The 15,880-nt window shown below is 46.8% G+C and overlaps 1 protein-coding gene across 2 annotated transcripts in view; it reads left to right on the forward strand.

Annotated features, from left to right (window-relative positions):
- TOMM40L (translocase of outer mitochondrial membrane 40 like) overlaps positions 1-15,880 on the forward strand; it is a 740,875-nt gene that overhangs the window by 519,575 nt on the left and 205,420 nt on the right. For both annotated transcript variants that reach the window (XM_069604678.1, XM_069604679.1), the window contains one exon: positions 10,767-10,872. In XM_069604678.1, the coding sequence (XP_069460779.1) occupies positions 10,767-10,872 (106 nt within the window). The remainder of the gene's footprint in view (positions 1-10,766; positions 10,873-15,880) is intronic.

Here is a 15,880-nt window from a genome sequence, read left to right on the forward strand (position 1 = left end):
AGAGTTACTTTGGCTAGAGTCCTAACCACCACAGGTAGATACATATTCATATGAGCATCTGAATGCCTCACAAATGGGTTTGATGTGTCTGCCTTGTCCAGGGTAAAGGGGTTCCACTCTTGATAATCTATTGATCTCCGCAGTGGGGACTTGACTCGAGCTTTACAGTCAAAGGCAGAGAAGGTAGGCATCCCTCTTCAAAAGGATGAAGGGCAAAACATAAAAGACACTGGTTGCCACAGTTATCAAGAAAAAGCTTGAAATCAAGTAGTATTGTTGTTGGGTGAATGCTAATGTCAATGGGGGATTCTGGTGGATGAAGCTAAATGGGGCATTACTAATACAAACAGTGGCTGGGATTGGATCAAAATAACAAGTGATGTGACTTTTACTCAGCTCTCCTCTTCCTTAAGGACTCTAGTCCTGGGTCTGTCCCTTCTTTTCTAGGTCAGTTTTCCATCCTGCATGGATTAAACGGGTACTCAAAATCTCTGCAATGTCATGGTGCTACAGAGCACTTTTTTCCTGGTCTGGACTCTTGCTTGACTGGCACAGAACGGTTCTAGGTCATTTGGTCGAATATAAATGGTCGACAGGACAAATGGTCGACACCAAAAGGTCAACAGGTCAAATGGTCGAATTTTTTTGTTTTTTGTTTTTTTCACAATTTTTTTATTTTTTGGGGGGGAGTCCCCCAACCCTCTTTTTTTTTTGCTAAAAAACCCTTTTTTTCCCTAAACGAAACCCTAAAAAATATATACATAAATAAAAAAAAAAATCGACCATTTGACCTGTCGACCAAATTGTGTCGACCATTTGTCTGTCGACCATTTGACTAGACACCGCACAGAACTTGTCAGGGTCTTGGTTGGTCCTCGTGCACTTCCTGCTTCCAAGCACCACCTCCACTGCATCCTTAAGTTTTCTGAAGGGGTTCAGACATCGAATTCATCAGGAGCAGGTGGACCTCAAAGAATGTATATGTTCCCCTCCTAGTAAGGCTTTGCAGCCCTTCTAATCTGAGAGCTGTACTAGATTTCAATTCCGCTAGTCTTGTTGCACCAATCATATCTGACCCTTGAACTGCCACTGACTACACAAGCTCTGGTGCACCCTTGTGGCTCGTCTTTTTCCTTCTTTCTTCCTGGTGTTCTCTTTCCTCCTCTCCATCCTCTTGAACTCGTCTCCCTCCTTTAGAGGTGTTCTCTTGCCTTTTTTGTGTATTTGCTTCTCCCAAACCTTTTCATCTGCTTCTCTTTCTCTCTCCTGATAGTTCCTCCTTCTCTCCTGGCTCTCTCTCGCGATATCGTTTCACCTCCTCTCCTCTCTCTCCATCTTGATGTTCCCCATCCTCTCTCTTAATGTTCCTCCACTTTCTCTCCCCTCAATATTGATGCCCATCCTCTTCTCTGCTCCTTCTTGCTGTTCCTCCTCCTCTCCCCTCCCTTTTCTCCTCGCTTCTCTCTCACTTGATGTTCCTCCTCCTTCTCTATTCTCTCTCCCTTTCTGCTCTCCCTGCTCTCTCCAAACACCATTCCATCCTCTCCCTCCCCTTACTTATGTGTCCTCTCCGCTCACCCATCTTTATGTTTGCTGTCTAACTCCTGCAATGCCTTTTAAAATAGGGCTGCCAATCATGCCCCTTGCTGGTTGAACTATTGATCGCATAATCTGTGGCAGGTGGGTGGCAATCAGGAAAGGTCCATTTGATTGACAAACTTCTGACTGAATTACTAATTTCTCATGTGAGCTTACTTGGGCTCAAAAGGGTGGTCTGCTACATTGGCATCAAGCAGCCTCGTCTCCATGGCTGCCCGACACTAGAATGACACCGCCAGTGTACACCATTGTTCAGCTTATTTGTATATGGGTTCCCCTGTACTACTGTTTGGACGGATGCTCATCCAAGTCAGTGCAGTAATGTGCTGTCAGGAAGGTGACATGGATGAAGGCCCATACCAAGGTGGAATAGCAATTTAAACTACATTTTGTTTTGTGAATACAGTGCAGGTTGGCCAAAACAAGAAACAAGGACTGTATTCATAAACCAAATTAAACTAAATGGGGTTTCACACATTGTGGGGTCCCCTTGTGTCTACCCAGAGGGTGACACCAGGTCAGGCGTAAAGGGAATCCTACACGCTTTGGTCCATCTTGTGCTCAGGGACTCCCACTTAGGTCTTAAACTTAGCTTTAAAGGGTTCTGGTGTCTTTCTTTTATGACTATCTCGGGGTCTCTTTTCCTTGCTTTGAATTCCTGCGTTTAAGTGGTTCCTGCACCCTTCTCGGGTGTTCTTGGAGTCTCCTCCCCTTTCCTAATAATTTTCTCTCTTGTGGGAACCTGGTTTGTGTCCCTTAGGATCTCCCAGAGGAAGGATTTGAGAGCCTTTGTTACCTCCCTGCCTAACAGTCCTGACTCCTACCTCCCGTCATCCCTTCTGTGTTGCTTTGGTACTTCACAGCGCCACACCACATGCTCTTTCCTTCTCCCACCATGGGCTTGATCTTGTCAGATATGGGTCTTATTCCTACGCTGAGTCAGTGGGGGCCTTGATGGACTGTGCCTAATTAATTCAACGGTGTGTGTTTTGAGACTGCAGGGCTGGACCATGCTTTTACAATGCTAAGCCACTTGGCCCTCATTACGGGTCTGGCGGTAACCCTGTCGGTGATACCAGTGGGGTTCCGCCAGAACTGAAAAAAAGGACCAGCACTTGGCTTGCTGGTAACACCGGGGTATTACAACCCCAGCATTACAACTCCGGCAGCCGGGAAGTGAGGTGCCGGTAATTTTGTTAATCCCCATTCCCATAGAAGCACCGGCACGGTGCCTCTGTTACTGTCTGCTTACCATGGCCGCTGTGTCTGGCAATGTCAGACCTGCTGGGCAGTGACTCCGGCAAGCAGACATGTAGTATGCCAGTCTGGAAAGAACGGTGACGGTAATCTTACCGGCACTGTTGGTTCTGGAGCGGCATGCTTGTAATGAGGCCCGTTTTTATTGCCCTCCCCTTTGCAGCCCCATGCTGCTCAAGGTAGTTTCTTTGTGTAACAAGGCTTTGGTGCGGGTGCCCTTGACCAGCAGTTTTTCCACATGAAGGTGAGTACAATGGAAGCATTTCTAAATGTGGCACTATTTCCAGCGTGCACTCTTTGAGTTTGCGCTTCCGGGAAATGAACGCAGCATCAATTTGTAAGACAGTCTTTGAGTTCTCTGCGGCCTCGCTGCATGGGCCATTTTTGTGTAACCCTGATGTTCATGCAGACTCGCTATGCGAGTACTGTAAAAACAATAAGTAGTGTGCTTCTAACCCCTGTGGGCTCTCACTCTGTGAACACTGTGACAAAATGCAATATGCCTCTGATGTTTGAGGGAAGGCACAGAGTGAGTGCCTTGGGAAAGTGTAACGCGCCTCTGATTTCTAATTTGGTATTTACCACCTGCTCAAAATGAATTCTCTTCCTTCACTGCATAGTTTCCTTTGCTGGTAGTGTTTCAGTTTGCTTAAAGGGATAGCGTTTAAACAGTCATCTGCCCCAGCAATCCATAACATATTTTTCTTTGAGAATATCTCCCTTAAAGGAGCGGTGTCCTTAAATGGCCTCATGTGATGGTTCTCTGCCTTAGGATGGGGACAAAGTGTGCATAGGTAGGGGATGCTCCCATGTCACCCACACTTGCCACACACATGCCCTAAGCCCATCATCCACCAGCAAGTGTAGGCACAAAGCCCCCTGGGTGACTGCCCTAGATGTCTCTAACTTAGGCAAAAGACTTTGTCACAGCACATATCTGACACGTTATGGTATTTTATTTCTGTTTGATACAACATGCAGCGCACAGCGTCCTGCAAGCAGGGTTTAGTGGGCAACCCTCTAAATGCATAGTACAACATATTCTTGGGGACCCGTGGTAAGGTTCCTGATGACTATGTAGAGTGTAACACTAGAGAATAGGAGGCCCTGGCGGATCCCTCATGTACTGTCTCCAGTCCTAGCATTGTGGTGTGGGCACAGTGATCTGCCGCCCCCAGGGTCACAATGGACCTCCCTCAAGTGACCTTGCCACAATAGTTAATTGGCTGATGTAGTAGTTTATGTGATATAATATGTATAACTCCTTGAAGTGCCTCAGCATGGTGTTCACTGTTGACTGTTGTATGGTCACTTTTGAGAGAACAAGGAGCGAGTAGTGTATGAACTTGAACCTTCAGTCTGAGATGAGGTCTGTGTCTCAGATTGATTGTGTGTTGATTCAGCAGTGTGTGTTTGTGCAGTATGATGTAATGTACATGTTGATTGTTTCCATTGGTAGGCTGCGATTTTGTCATTATGGGCATGCATGGGCTGGAGATGAAAGGAGTGGTTGTCAGGATGTCTAAGGAAGAGATAGAGTATAATGTTTGCTCTGTGTGTCTTCTGACGTCTGTGTTTGTGTGGGGGCACTGTAACGGTGTAGAAGTAAGAGACAGAGACAGTGGTGGCATGTGGATTGCTACACACTTTTATTAAAGGAATAAGTGTTCGGAAAATGCCTCTCTGTCCCTAAATCAAAGGGGGTTTTCCTGCCTCAAAGGAATCTAATGGCCCAATCATGGTGTCAACCAAAAGAAAGTCCACTGTTGTGTCAAAACCCTACTTCTAGCCCTCACACTAATAATTTAAACTAAGGTGCAAGGAGTTCTGCTTCTTCACAATGGCTTCAAAAGTTCTGCTTCAGTGCACAAAGTAAAGTTTCCAAAAATGGTGCACAAAACAACTTCCAAAACTCATGGACAACCGTAGTCCGACATGTTGTCGGCTTCTTATAAAACCAAGGGAGGCTTCCTCTTCTCCTGGCTTTCTGCAATGTGCGCAGCTGAGGCCAGGTATTTGTGTCCCTTCTGGGCTTCTCCACTGTCTTTACCTCAGTCAAATGTCTCTACTAAACAGAACTCAAGAGGTGTGCTTCCCTTGCCCTTGTTTCATTCAACTCACCCCCCTAATCCCCCTGGTGTCCTTTTCTCTTCCAGGGTCGGTATGGGATATTTATTATTAACACTTTGTTCTTACCCCTTTCTTTTGTTTGCCTTTCCAGCATCCCTGGCATACTATTCTGCAAGGTACTGGATCATGAAGAGGGGTTTTCCTCTTCACATAGGTGCGAGTCCCAGACTCACTTTCTCGGGTTTCTTCTCAGCTTCAATCTCAAGGGTGCTGTTTTCTTTCTGCTTTCTTAAGTTTGTGCTCACAGTAAGCCTGGTATACTATGCTGCCAGGTACTTTGTCCCGTGGGATTATTATCCACACAATCTGCTTTCTCTCAAATCTTCAGGCTATTGAGTTTATCCATATTTCTTTGGATGCATGTCCAGACTCTCCTGATTTCTGTGATTCTGCTTCTCGGTAGGCTTGGTGCACTAACCTGCAAAGCACTACCATTCACAATCAAATATGATCACGTTTCGTTATCAGGGTCCCAGACCCTGTCTTCGGGGTGTTCTGTGCCACTCTCCCACTGCCACCACCTCTTCTGGAGCCCAGAGTCTTTCTGTCCACTTGCGTACCTTGTTCTTGGGTTGGCAAGGGTTTAAGCTCGCTTGCAGCATCACTCTGCACTCGTAGGACTTGTGGGGCTCTGCTGTGCATCCCTGAGTCTGCAGCGGCTTCGACTCACGCCGTTCTTCTGCCAGGGAGTGTCCTTGCTTCCCAGGAGTCAGGACTGCCTTCCGAGTTCTCCAGCCAGTCTACATTCTCTCTCTTTGCATTCTGACCGGCTCCAGACGTCTTGGTTCGCCGTTCGGCATCCCACTCTTCCTCCTGCTTGCCGACAGCATGGCAACAGCTTAGCAGGTTCCTTCGAGGAGGACTTCTCCCTTTCGCACATCCTTCTTCCATATTTATACTTCTCTGCAGGTTTAATTATCTGAATCAACTAGACCACACTCTTGGAACTTGCAGGGTGCGCACCACTGCTTTGCCGAAGTGTCATCTTCACTTGGGAACTTCCTATTCTCCCTCGTCTCAGAGTATACTACTGGATTACGTTTGTCTATACTGCAATAGCACATAAGGGAGGTAGGGACTGGGTATGATGATATGGTAGTCTCTAGAGCGGCACCTGCATACCGCATTATCCCCGTGATGTTTCCCATCACATGAGGGGCTTCCCCTCCCATGTGATCCTCCCGTAGTGCACCACCCCAGAGGGGGATAGTTGGACTGTGACTACACTGCTCTGGCACATGAACGGTTTTCCCCCAATGGGAGAAGGGACGACATCCAAGGATTTGTCACAGCGCCCATGTACGGGTGGATGTTTGCAAAGTTTTTGGGCTGCTCAGTGTTCCTTTTAGGAGATGTCAAGAATTCGGGATAGATTTTTGGAGTTTCATGTGAGCTTTTCCTTGCAGTATACCCTACCACGTTTATGCGGGTGGAGTTGAGCTTGTTGATGTGAGTGAAGATAGTGGAGATAGTCAGCTTTAGATGTGATTGGGGATTGTTGGGTTGTTTGCAGCAGGGGTTAAATAGATGTAGCGATACACATGTTGGGTGTCTTTGATCCTCACTAGTATCATTTGTACAATAGTTTATTGTTCATATGGGTGTGGGAATATGTTATACATATCTTAATTACCTTATGTTGCTACTTAGTGTGTGGCTGCATAGAGCTCCAGCCCTGAAAGATCATTTTTTGCAATGGACATTTGGATTGTGTTGTGCATGAGTGAAGTTGTGGCATTGTGCACATCATCTTTGAGGGTTGTCGTTCCCCTTTTGGTATGTTCACTGTGAGATCCTCAGAAGGTGTTGTTGAGTGAGGCTTTGCACAGTTAAAATGAGTAACGAGTAGTGAGTATAGGGTTGGTGTTTGTGTGGGTGTGAGATTTAACGCAGGATGAATCTTCCAACTATGACAGTTCATAATTGTCAGTCTCTTGCTGGTCATACTATTGAAATGATGAGAGTACATTATATTTTAGCTACTATTGTTATTGAGTGGGACTTTTTCTCCTGAGATGGTGAGCCCGTATAACCCATCCTCGACATGAATGCTTCTGTAAGCCTATTCCCTCAGGGTGGTTGGATTTTGTATTCTTCCACACATCTAATTGTCATGTGTGAAAGGGATAAGTACGACGTGCATGCTTCACAGGTGCTGGTGTTTTCTGAGATTAGTCAGACTTTCAGCCTTCTGCAATACCTAAAGGTGAATGTGTGAGTCTAGGACCTCATTGTCCTTTTTGATTGCAACCTTCCATTACACCTTCACATGCTTGTTTTTGTGCGTCTTCTCAGCTGGTCAGGTTTAATGTATTCCATCACACCATTGTCTAATCGTTTTGGTGGATGGGTGTGTCAGGGCTGTCCAACTTCTCAGCCTTTCGTGACACCTGAGCCTGAACTATTGTGGAGTCGTTCTTCAGGATTTGCCTGAATAACAAGCAGAATAATAGGACAGGGCAGACAGGCATCCAATTTTGCTTCCCTCAGGAACTTTGCTGTGGTTGGAGTTATTTTCTTGCACAAATACTGTAGCTATAGCGACGTATTAAAGAAGCAATATGGAAACATTTTCACAGTTCTGCAATGAAGTGTTTAAAGCTGAATGCAACAGCGGAATTCCTGATTTAAAATACCACTGTCTTGTCTATGAAGCTATTAAGGGGCGCAGTGGGGCATCCTGTCACTTATTCTGTGTATTGACATGTGCCAGTGCATGCAGTCGTTCTCCAAAACACTTTGTAACAGCACCTGTACTATGTAAGGATGCAGGAGTAGGAGACTGACACAAGAGGGACATCCTTTTGGCTAAATACTTTTATTTTCCAATGAAAGCAAAGAGAACCCCTATCTTGGCCTATCCCTAAGAGGGGTTTCCCTGCCTCAACTTAAACCAAGGATGTGCCAGAATGCCCGAAAGCAAGGGTCTACTGTCCTGTGTCAACCTATTTCCTTCCCTTACACTTCTAAATAAACAAAAAGGTTTTGGTGAGTCTTTTTAATGCAGACAATTGGATCTCGTCTTTTGAGTAGCGGAATACTATGATATTAGTCTCTCAGGACTACTTCTTGAGGGAGGGACTCCTTTCACCAGGTTCCAGTTTAGCAACAAAATGTCTTTTCCCAAAATAAATTAAAAGTTCCAGCTCAAATCCAGTTCACCAAGGGAATGCCTCCCTTCTCTTGGTTTTCAATCACAGTGTTCACAAGCACCAGAGGGAATGACTCTCTTCCCTAGTTTCTCTTTGGTATTGAACCAATCACAATGTCAGGGGGTATGCCTCTTATCCCAGACCTTTCTCAGACTTTCACAATTCACAATGCCATGGAGTTTGCCTCTTCCCTTGGCCTTGTTAGGCTTTCACAATTCATAATGCCGGGGTTATGGGTCACCCCCTTGGCCTTCTTAGGCTTTCACAATTCCCAAGGCCAAGGGGTGTGGCTCTTCCCTTGGCCTTCTTAGGCTTTCACAATGCCAGGGGGTGTGGCTCTTCCCTTGACCTTCTTGGTGCAACATGTCTGGTTCACTAGCCTGCCAGACACTGTGTCAGAGGAGAATGTTGCTGGTGTCCTTCTCTATAAGTAGAGTGTTCCAGTCCATTCTTTGTGGTCTTCCCAGGTCTCTCTGGGGTTCATGTGGGTCCTAGATCCTGTTACTCTGGCTTCCCGGGTCTTCCAGTTCTCGTTTGGGTTCCAGACCCTATTGCTCTGGTTTCCTATGCCTACCCCAACGCCCCTCATAACTTTCTACTTCTCGGCGGATCTCCAATATGAGCACAGGGCATCCCTGCTGCGTTGTTTGTTCTCCCGCGGTCTACTTTGCTCACGTGGTCTGCACACACTGCGTCCGCTATGCAGCAAAAGAGGCTGGGCGCCTGGTGGCTTTCTCCATGCCTGGGCAGTTATGTGACTTGCTCCCACCTTGCTCCCGCTCTTCCTGTTCTCTCGTCGGTCTGCGGACTGACTTGGAACGTCTCGGCAGCAACCTTTTACGTCCCGGCCAGCGTTCTCTCCCCTGCTCCAAGCCAAACATCCTTCTGACTTGTAGCTCCTCTGAGGAGGGTCTCACCCATTACCAGGTCCTTTTTATTCTCTGTACCTGTTGTCTGGTCTCACATTGTCAAGTTGGTTATGCAGAGTACTTGCTGTGCACCTCCTCATCTCAGTATTATTTCCTTTACTTCCAAGCGGGTTTCTTGTGATCTTCTTCGTGCCAGTTTTTGTACATGCTTCACATATGTAGTCCCTAGTCTTCTTCGTCCCAGCACTGTTTATTGTGACTAAATCGTCAACCCTTCAGCAGTATATGGACGTATGTGGGGCTACGGGGCCCAGAGTAAGGTATGCGAGTGATGGAGGTTGGATGTATTTTGAGTGTACCAGGTTATTCCCAAACAGTCATCCCTAGTCCCATAGGTAAACCCCAACCCAACGCAATTGTGCATCCACACTACCCAACTAATACCTCACGCTCACAAGACAACCATCCTCAGACCAACCCCTGCATATAAGCGAACCCACCAGACAAAATGAGACCACTATCACCACACTAAGAATCTCACACCCAAGCTAGTAAGTAGAAGACCCAATGCACTAGACCAACATACACGATACCCTAGCAGCCTTCTTGAAGATGTACTGACTTCCCAACAATTAACCCAACACACACAACAAAATCATGTTAGACATGGGTATGGTGATTCACTTACGCCAATCCAGACATCCTGGTAAGGACTGAACTGTACTGAGTCACACTTCGACAGAGCGATGGGTATGGGCATAGGTCACAAGTAGATAGATCCGCGGGGACCAGTTTGCATGAACCGCAGACTCTGATGTAGGGGCTGGCCTGAGTAAGAACAAAGATAGAATTCTAGAGAATAACTAACACAACATATCGACAGAGAGATGAGACAGGCTTGTCATGCTGAAACTAGATCACTGTAAGGAAGAAATGTTGTCTAAATCTCGAAAGACACACAAAATGAATGTGCATTTTCTCCAGACAACAATGCTAATAAGCAACCCTACTAAAACATCACTCCTCACACACCTCTCATACCTTAACTAAACACAAACATACATCTTAAACCACAGCAGCCTGCATGCACTTCAGCACTCTGCAACAACAAACACACCACACAGAGCCTAACACAAAAGCACACGACGGACTCCGCCCGGATACCACACCAAAAAGCTCAGCGAACTGTGTTAACCGAACTGAAGCTGCCAACAGCACATCACATCTCCCTTGCTCCCTCTCCAAACTTTATCCTACTAACGTGCCCTAACCTACCCCCCTTTCTTTCAGATCCGCCAGAGCGCCAGGGGACCACTACAGTGGTGATAGGGCACAGTATAAATATCTTTTAACATTAACATGAAATCCACCCGCTGAGTACCACCCCCAGGGCGACTATTGGGTAGCTGCCACACCTCCCTGGCTTCATGGAAAAAGGCTCTGCGATTTGTCACAACTACTACCTGTCAGTCTGTCGCTCTCTTTGATATCACCCTAGCTGGTTTATGCATAGTGACGGTGGCATGTTATTTACTTTTTCTGTATCCTGAAAGCCTTTCAGGCACCATTGGGGCATCTCCAGACATGGTAGGCAAATCTGCTTCTGTCTGTATTAAATGTGTGGATGTTGTGATTAGAATATGAACATTTCCCAAAAATATAGGCCAGAAATGTCGCCAAAGTGCACTTTTTGTGGGATTGTGATAAATATGAGGTATTCTGGTGTTAATGTGTCTATTTATTCACTTTGTCCCTTCAGACTCAACAATCTAAGTTCCTGACATGGCAGTTTGACAGTGAATATCGCGGGGATGACTGTACGGCCACCTTGACCTTGGGCAATCCTGACGTGATCAATGAGTCTGGTAAGTTCCGAGAGCAACGTGGGAGAGTCTTGCTTTTTGAGAGTTGCAAATCTCTCACTATTCACAGTATATTCATTTTATCTTGTGGAATGAGTATGTTTGATGACAGCACTAAGCTGTCTACCAGGCAACTAAAGCTGGCTAACTAATAAAAGTTCACTAGTGGTAAGTGTGATAGAAAGCTGTGCCTTATACAACAAAGGTGGTGTGGCCAAAAATGGTGGTAATGCAGTGGTAATGGAATTATCACTGCATTCCCGCACTGCCGAACTATGGGGTTGGATGTGGAGGTAAGGTAGAGGAAACACCTCCAGCAAGCGGCTGGAGGTAATTCTGCCACCTTACTGCAACAAAATGGCAATTTCAGCAGAATTACTGATGGTGGAATTACTGCAGAGATATCACAGAGATAACTCCAAACTCATAATGAGGCTCAATGTCTTTAAAATCAGTGTAATTAAAATGTAGAAACCACAAAAAACAAGCAGGGTATTAGCCTGCAGACTTGCCAGTATGTTTTTTAAAATTCAGACTTCCTATTTTTTTGGGGTGTCGGGTTTTAACAAAACTAAATGTCCATTATAGGTCATAGCCCCGTTTCCTGGAGGAGGCTGCTGCCCAGGAAGCAGGGCTTAAGCAGCTCAGGGGGTGGCACAGGGAGGAGCCCACCCAGACAGCTGCCTCTGAGCCTGCCGGTTCAAAGTTAAGCATTCCTTTGTTTCAAATAAAGGAATGCAGGTTCTGAAAGAAGCCTCCGAGATGCTCTGGAGACACACACCCCCGGCCCACCTCTCCAGCTTTGTGTTGACAGAGCCTTTAAAGTGGTGGCAATTTATAAGTGATGGCTCATTTAACAAGTCATTGTTTTTACACCACAGTGACCAAAACTGGACATGGGGTATTTTTATTCTGAAGGCCGACACAAAGCATCAGTTAGCTGACCACATCTACGAATTCTTCTAAGAGAATTAACGTGACACAGACAAAACGTTTTAAACTATGTTTTTTATTTTCATGTCTTTATTTGACACACCAACCAGTTATTTTGTTTATTGCTTTTTAGTTACCTTTGGTGCAATCCTCAAAAGGGTAACTGTCATTTTCATGCCTAATTGCTTATTGGCATCTTTGGGACATGGACCTAATGCATCCGCTCAGCATCAAATAACTTAATTTTCTTAACATGCCAACCACTGCCAGATAGCTATGTAGTGTGACTTGGCGCCTTGATTAGGAAAGCAGGATTCATTGTGTCACTGTGCAAACAGTAGTCTCTGGCAAATCAATGCAGTGATATGCGTGCAGCAATGTGTTGTGCGCTGCCCAAGTCTCCATCCTGTTTGTTAATTCTATTATGTGCTGCTCTGCTATGTAACAGCACAAATGACTGTTTTTGTCAGATGTGTTGCATGTCCATACAATAGCAAACTGGAATTGTTTGTGTATGTAGCTCTAACGAGTGTGCCATACTGTCCCCACACTCAGTTGCCTCAAATTGTCCCTCCACTAGGCCAAACACCCTTTCTACACTGCCACACCATGAATTTCACTAGCTTCAGGCCAGCACTAGTAAGAGATGCTAATGGCAACCCTTTCTGTGCATTTTTCCCTCTTTATTGGGTGTCTCTTGTAGGGTATCCATTCCAGTTTATAGTTATTGTTTAGAGTACATTTCCCTTTTGAATGAAATTCTCCCCACCTGTGAGCCCCCCAGCTTTTTTTGCTGGGCTCTTGGTTTTTATCTGACTTTCCGGAGTTAATGGGAACCTTTTCCCACACTCCCTCATTCATTTACTTTGTACTTGAGCTCCCTTTTTATCTCTTTTGGATACGTTCTAATCAACTTACGCTTTACGCCATGTTTTATGGCATCTACCTTTTACTAATGCAGCAGACAGATCTTTCTATGCAGTGTTGCTGCAAGCTCCTTGGTATTTCCTTTTTATTTTACCTGGGTTAAATACTGTTACCAGGGCAGGGTCCCTTCTCTATTTTATTTTGTGAGATGAGCACACCCCACCTTATGCGAAGTGCTGAGGGGAAACATTGTCTCAATGTTCTCAGTGTTTCAGTAACTTTTAGTTACTGTTACAAGTTCACCTGACAGGCTGGCGGCAGTCTACCTTTTTGCATGGCTTTTTGTGGCTTCAACTGCAGGCTTTCTTTGCAGCTGCGTTAGGGGACACAAGGGTCACCATTTGCCTAAAATGGAGGCTGTCATTTTTTAAGCCCTGCTCTTGATGACTTGTTCTTACTTGAGCCTTCTTCTACCTGCCTGTGTGGGGAAGTCATGATGGGACTTTTGTCTTTGAGGGCTTCCCTTGGAAATCATGCCCAGGCTCTCTTAGTGCCTGAAAGGACAGGAAGTGGGGGAGGTAACCGAAACTCCCCTGGCCTTTCCCTTGCAGTGTGCCTGTCTGGAACCCAGATTTGCATGCAAGGCTTGAATGGCGATTGGTGGGCTCAGTCAGTTTTCTTGCATTAAAGGCAAGGTTCCGGGAGATGAACCTCAGAGTCGACCACTGGACTGAAGATCTGAAGAGGAATTTGTAGAAGGACATCCCAGCAACTTCCAAGCGACCGCTAGAGCTGTTGAGTGACTGCTGAAGGCAGACCCCAAATTCTGAGCGATAGGGAAGATCTCTTGAAGACGACTTCCTCCTGTGGACTGGTGGGCCTACCCAAGCTCAAGACCACCTGCATTTTGCGCCATCCCACGAAGAGCTGTGACCTTCTCAGCCTGAAACTCCCAATAGCCTGGGACCTGTGCCATTTTGCGGTGCAATGTCTTGTGAAGTGTGGATCCAGCTGAAACCTTGTGGGCATCTTTGTAGGGCTGCAGAGACACTTTTTCGCCCTGAGACGTCCCTTCCACTGAGTCATGGATAGAGCACCGAAGAAAAGTCTTCCCAGACGACAACCGCTGCTGACCCAAAGCCTGTGAAGGGCTGCTACGCACCAGTCCCACAACAAACCACTACTGGGCATCCCACTGCTCAAGTGCATCCTTCTGTCCCCTCCAAAGTTCCTTCTTCAGTCATCCAAGCCAAGGAACCCGAACCGGGGGCAACTGTCGCTTCACTTTGGGGACGAACCTGCTGCACCAGGTTCTTCATTGATAAGGTACTGTCTCAAGCCTAGGTACTTAATTTGGTCTTGCTGCATTGGTCAGGTGTTCTTGGAGGGCTGCAGTTAAGCTGTTGTATGCACCCCGAGTCCCATTGGGGTGAGCAACACATTGCACTCTAAATTGCCAAAACAAACTATATATTATTTACCTGCAAACCTGAAGAAACATTCATGGACTCAGCTATGTCTGCTGCTTACCTGCCTCTTTCCTCCTCAGCCCTTGGTCTCTGGACCCCCAATGCCCGCCTTGACTCTGATATATGATATGATATGGCATTTATAACGCGCCTATACACAAGTGTTTCAAGGCGCGATGAGGCAAGGGAGGGGGAACAAAGGGAAGACAGAACAACGATCCTACTAGGCCAGGTGACATTCAGATCGCGCAAGTGCAAGTGGAGGGGAAAAAGGGGGGAAGGGAGAAGGGAAAGTGCAGTACATGGGATAGTAGAATAAATAAGATAAATAAAAGCGGCCACTGGTGGCAAGTGCAAGGTAAGTGCAGAGATAAGAGCTGGTAGGGGGACTGTAGGGATACAGAAAACCATTTCCGGTGCAGGGGTTGTCAGGGAGGCAATGCAGGTGGGCAACGGGCTGGGCCTGGGCCCGAGAATCAGAAAGGGTAGCCAAGTAACCAGTACAGTTACTGCCAGGAATTCAGCAAGGGAGAGGGGGGAGAAAGCAGAGGCGAAGAGGAAGGTTTTGAGTTGCTTCTGGAACCGGAGATGGTTCTCCTCAAGTTTCAGGGAGGCAGGAAGGCTGTTCCAGAGGGAGGCCCCTGCTGAAGAGAGAGATCTACCAACAACTCGTTGCTTGGAGAAGCGACTGACCCTGAGGGAGTTGGATGGGGATGAGCGAAGAGCTCGAAATGGAAGATATTTAGGTAGAGAGAGTTGAAGGTATCGCGGCCCCAGAAGGCCTTGTGGACAATGCAGCCACTGGGAGACAGTGCAGGGATTTCAGTCCTGGAGAGATGCGATCCCTGGGCTTGAGGCCAAGGACAAGTCTTGCAGTCCTGTTCTGGATAAGTTGCAGAGGGCTTAGAGTAGAGGTAGGCAGATTTAGATAGAGGCTGTTACAATAGTCCAGCCTAGAGAGAACCAGGGCTCTGGAGACAGTGATCTTAGAGGAAAGGAAGAATACCTCTAAGGAGGTGCAGCTGGTAGTGTGACTTCTTAGAGACGTCAGAGATGTGAGGAGAGAAGGAGAGTGTGGAGTCGAAGATGACTCTGAGGTTTTTAGCCTTGCAGGTGGGAGCAGGAAGTGGGCCAAGAGAGGCCGGCCAGAGAGCTGCAGGGAAGGAGGGAGCGGGTGTGCCGATGAGTAGAATCTCAGTCTTACTGGCATTAAGGCAGAGGTCATTGGCTGTGCACCACTCATGGATGGCAGACAGACAGTCAGAGATGAGGGAAGGAGAGGAGGAGGCTGAGTGTAGCATGAAAATGAGCTGGGTATCGTCCGCATAGCACTGAAAGTTGGGGCAAAGAGCAGCGATGCGGTGGGCAAGGAGTGCCAGGTATTGGTTGAACAGCCAGGGAGAGAGGTTAGACCCCTGGGGGACACCACAGGTAGAGAAAAATATATCAGAGAGGAAGAACCCAAGTGCGACCTGGGAGGGTCAGTCGGAGAGGAAAGAAGTCAGCCACGCCAGAGCCTGACCAGTGATACCCAGGTTATCACGGAGACGGTTGAGCAGAATGGCATGGTTGACAGTGCCAAAGGCAGAAGAGAGATCAAGTAGGATGAGGACGCACAGGGTGTTGGAGTCAAGGTTGGAGAGCAGGTCTTCACGGATTTTCAGGAGAGCAGTTTCCGTGCTTCTGGTAGCTCCGAAGCCAGACTGATGGTCGTGTAGAAAACCAACAGATTCAGTGTGGAG

Source organism: Ambystoma mexicanum, chromosome 1p (genome assembly GCF_040938575.1).
Source record: "Ambystoma mexicanum isolate Mex_15411 chromosome 1p, UKY_AmexF1_1, whole genome shotgun sequence".
Taxonomy (NCBI): Eukaryota; Metazoa; Chordata; class Amphibia; order Caudata; family Ambystomatidae; genus Ambystoma; species Ambystoma mexicanum.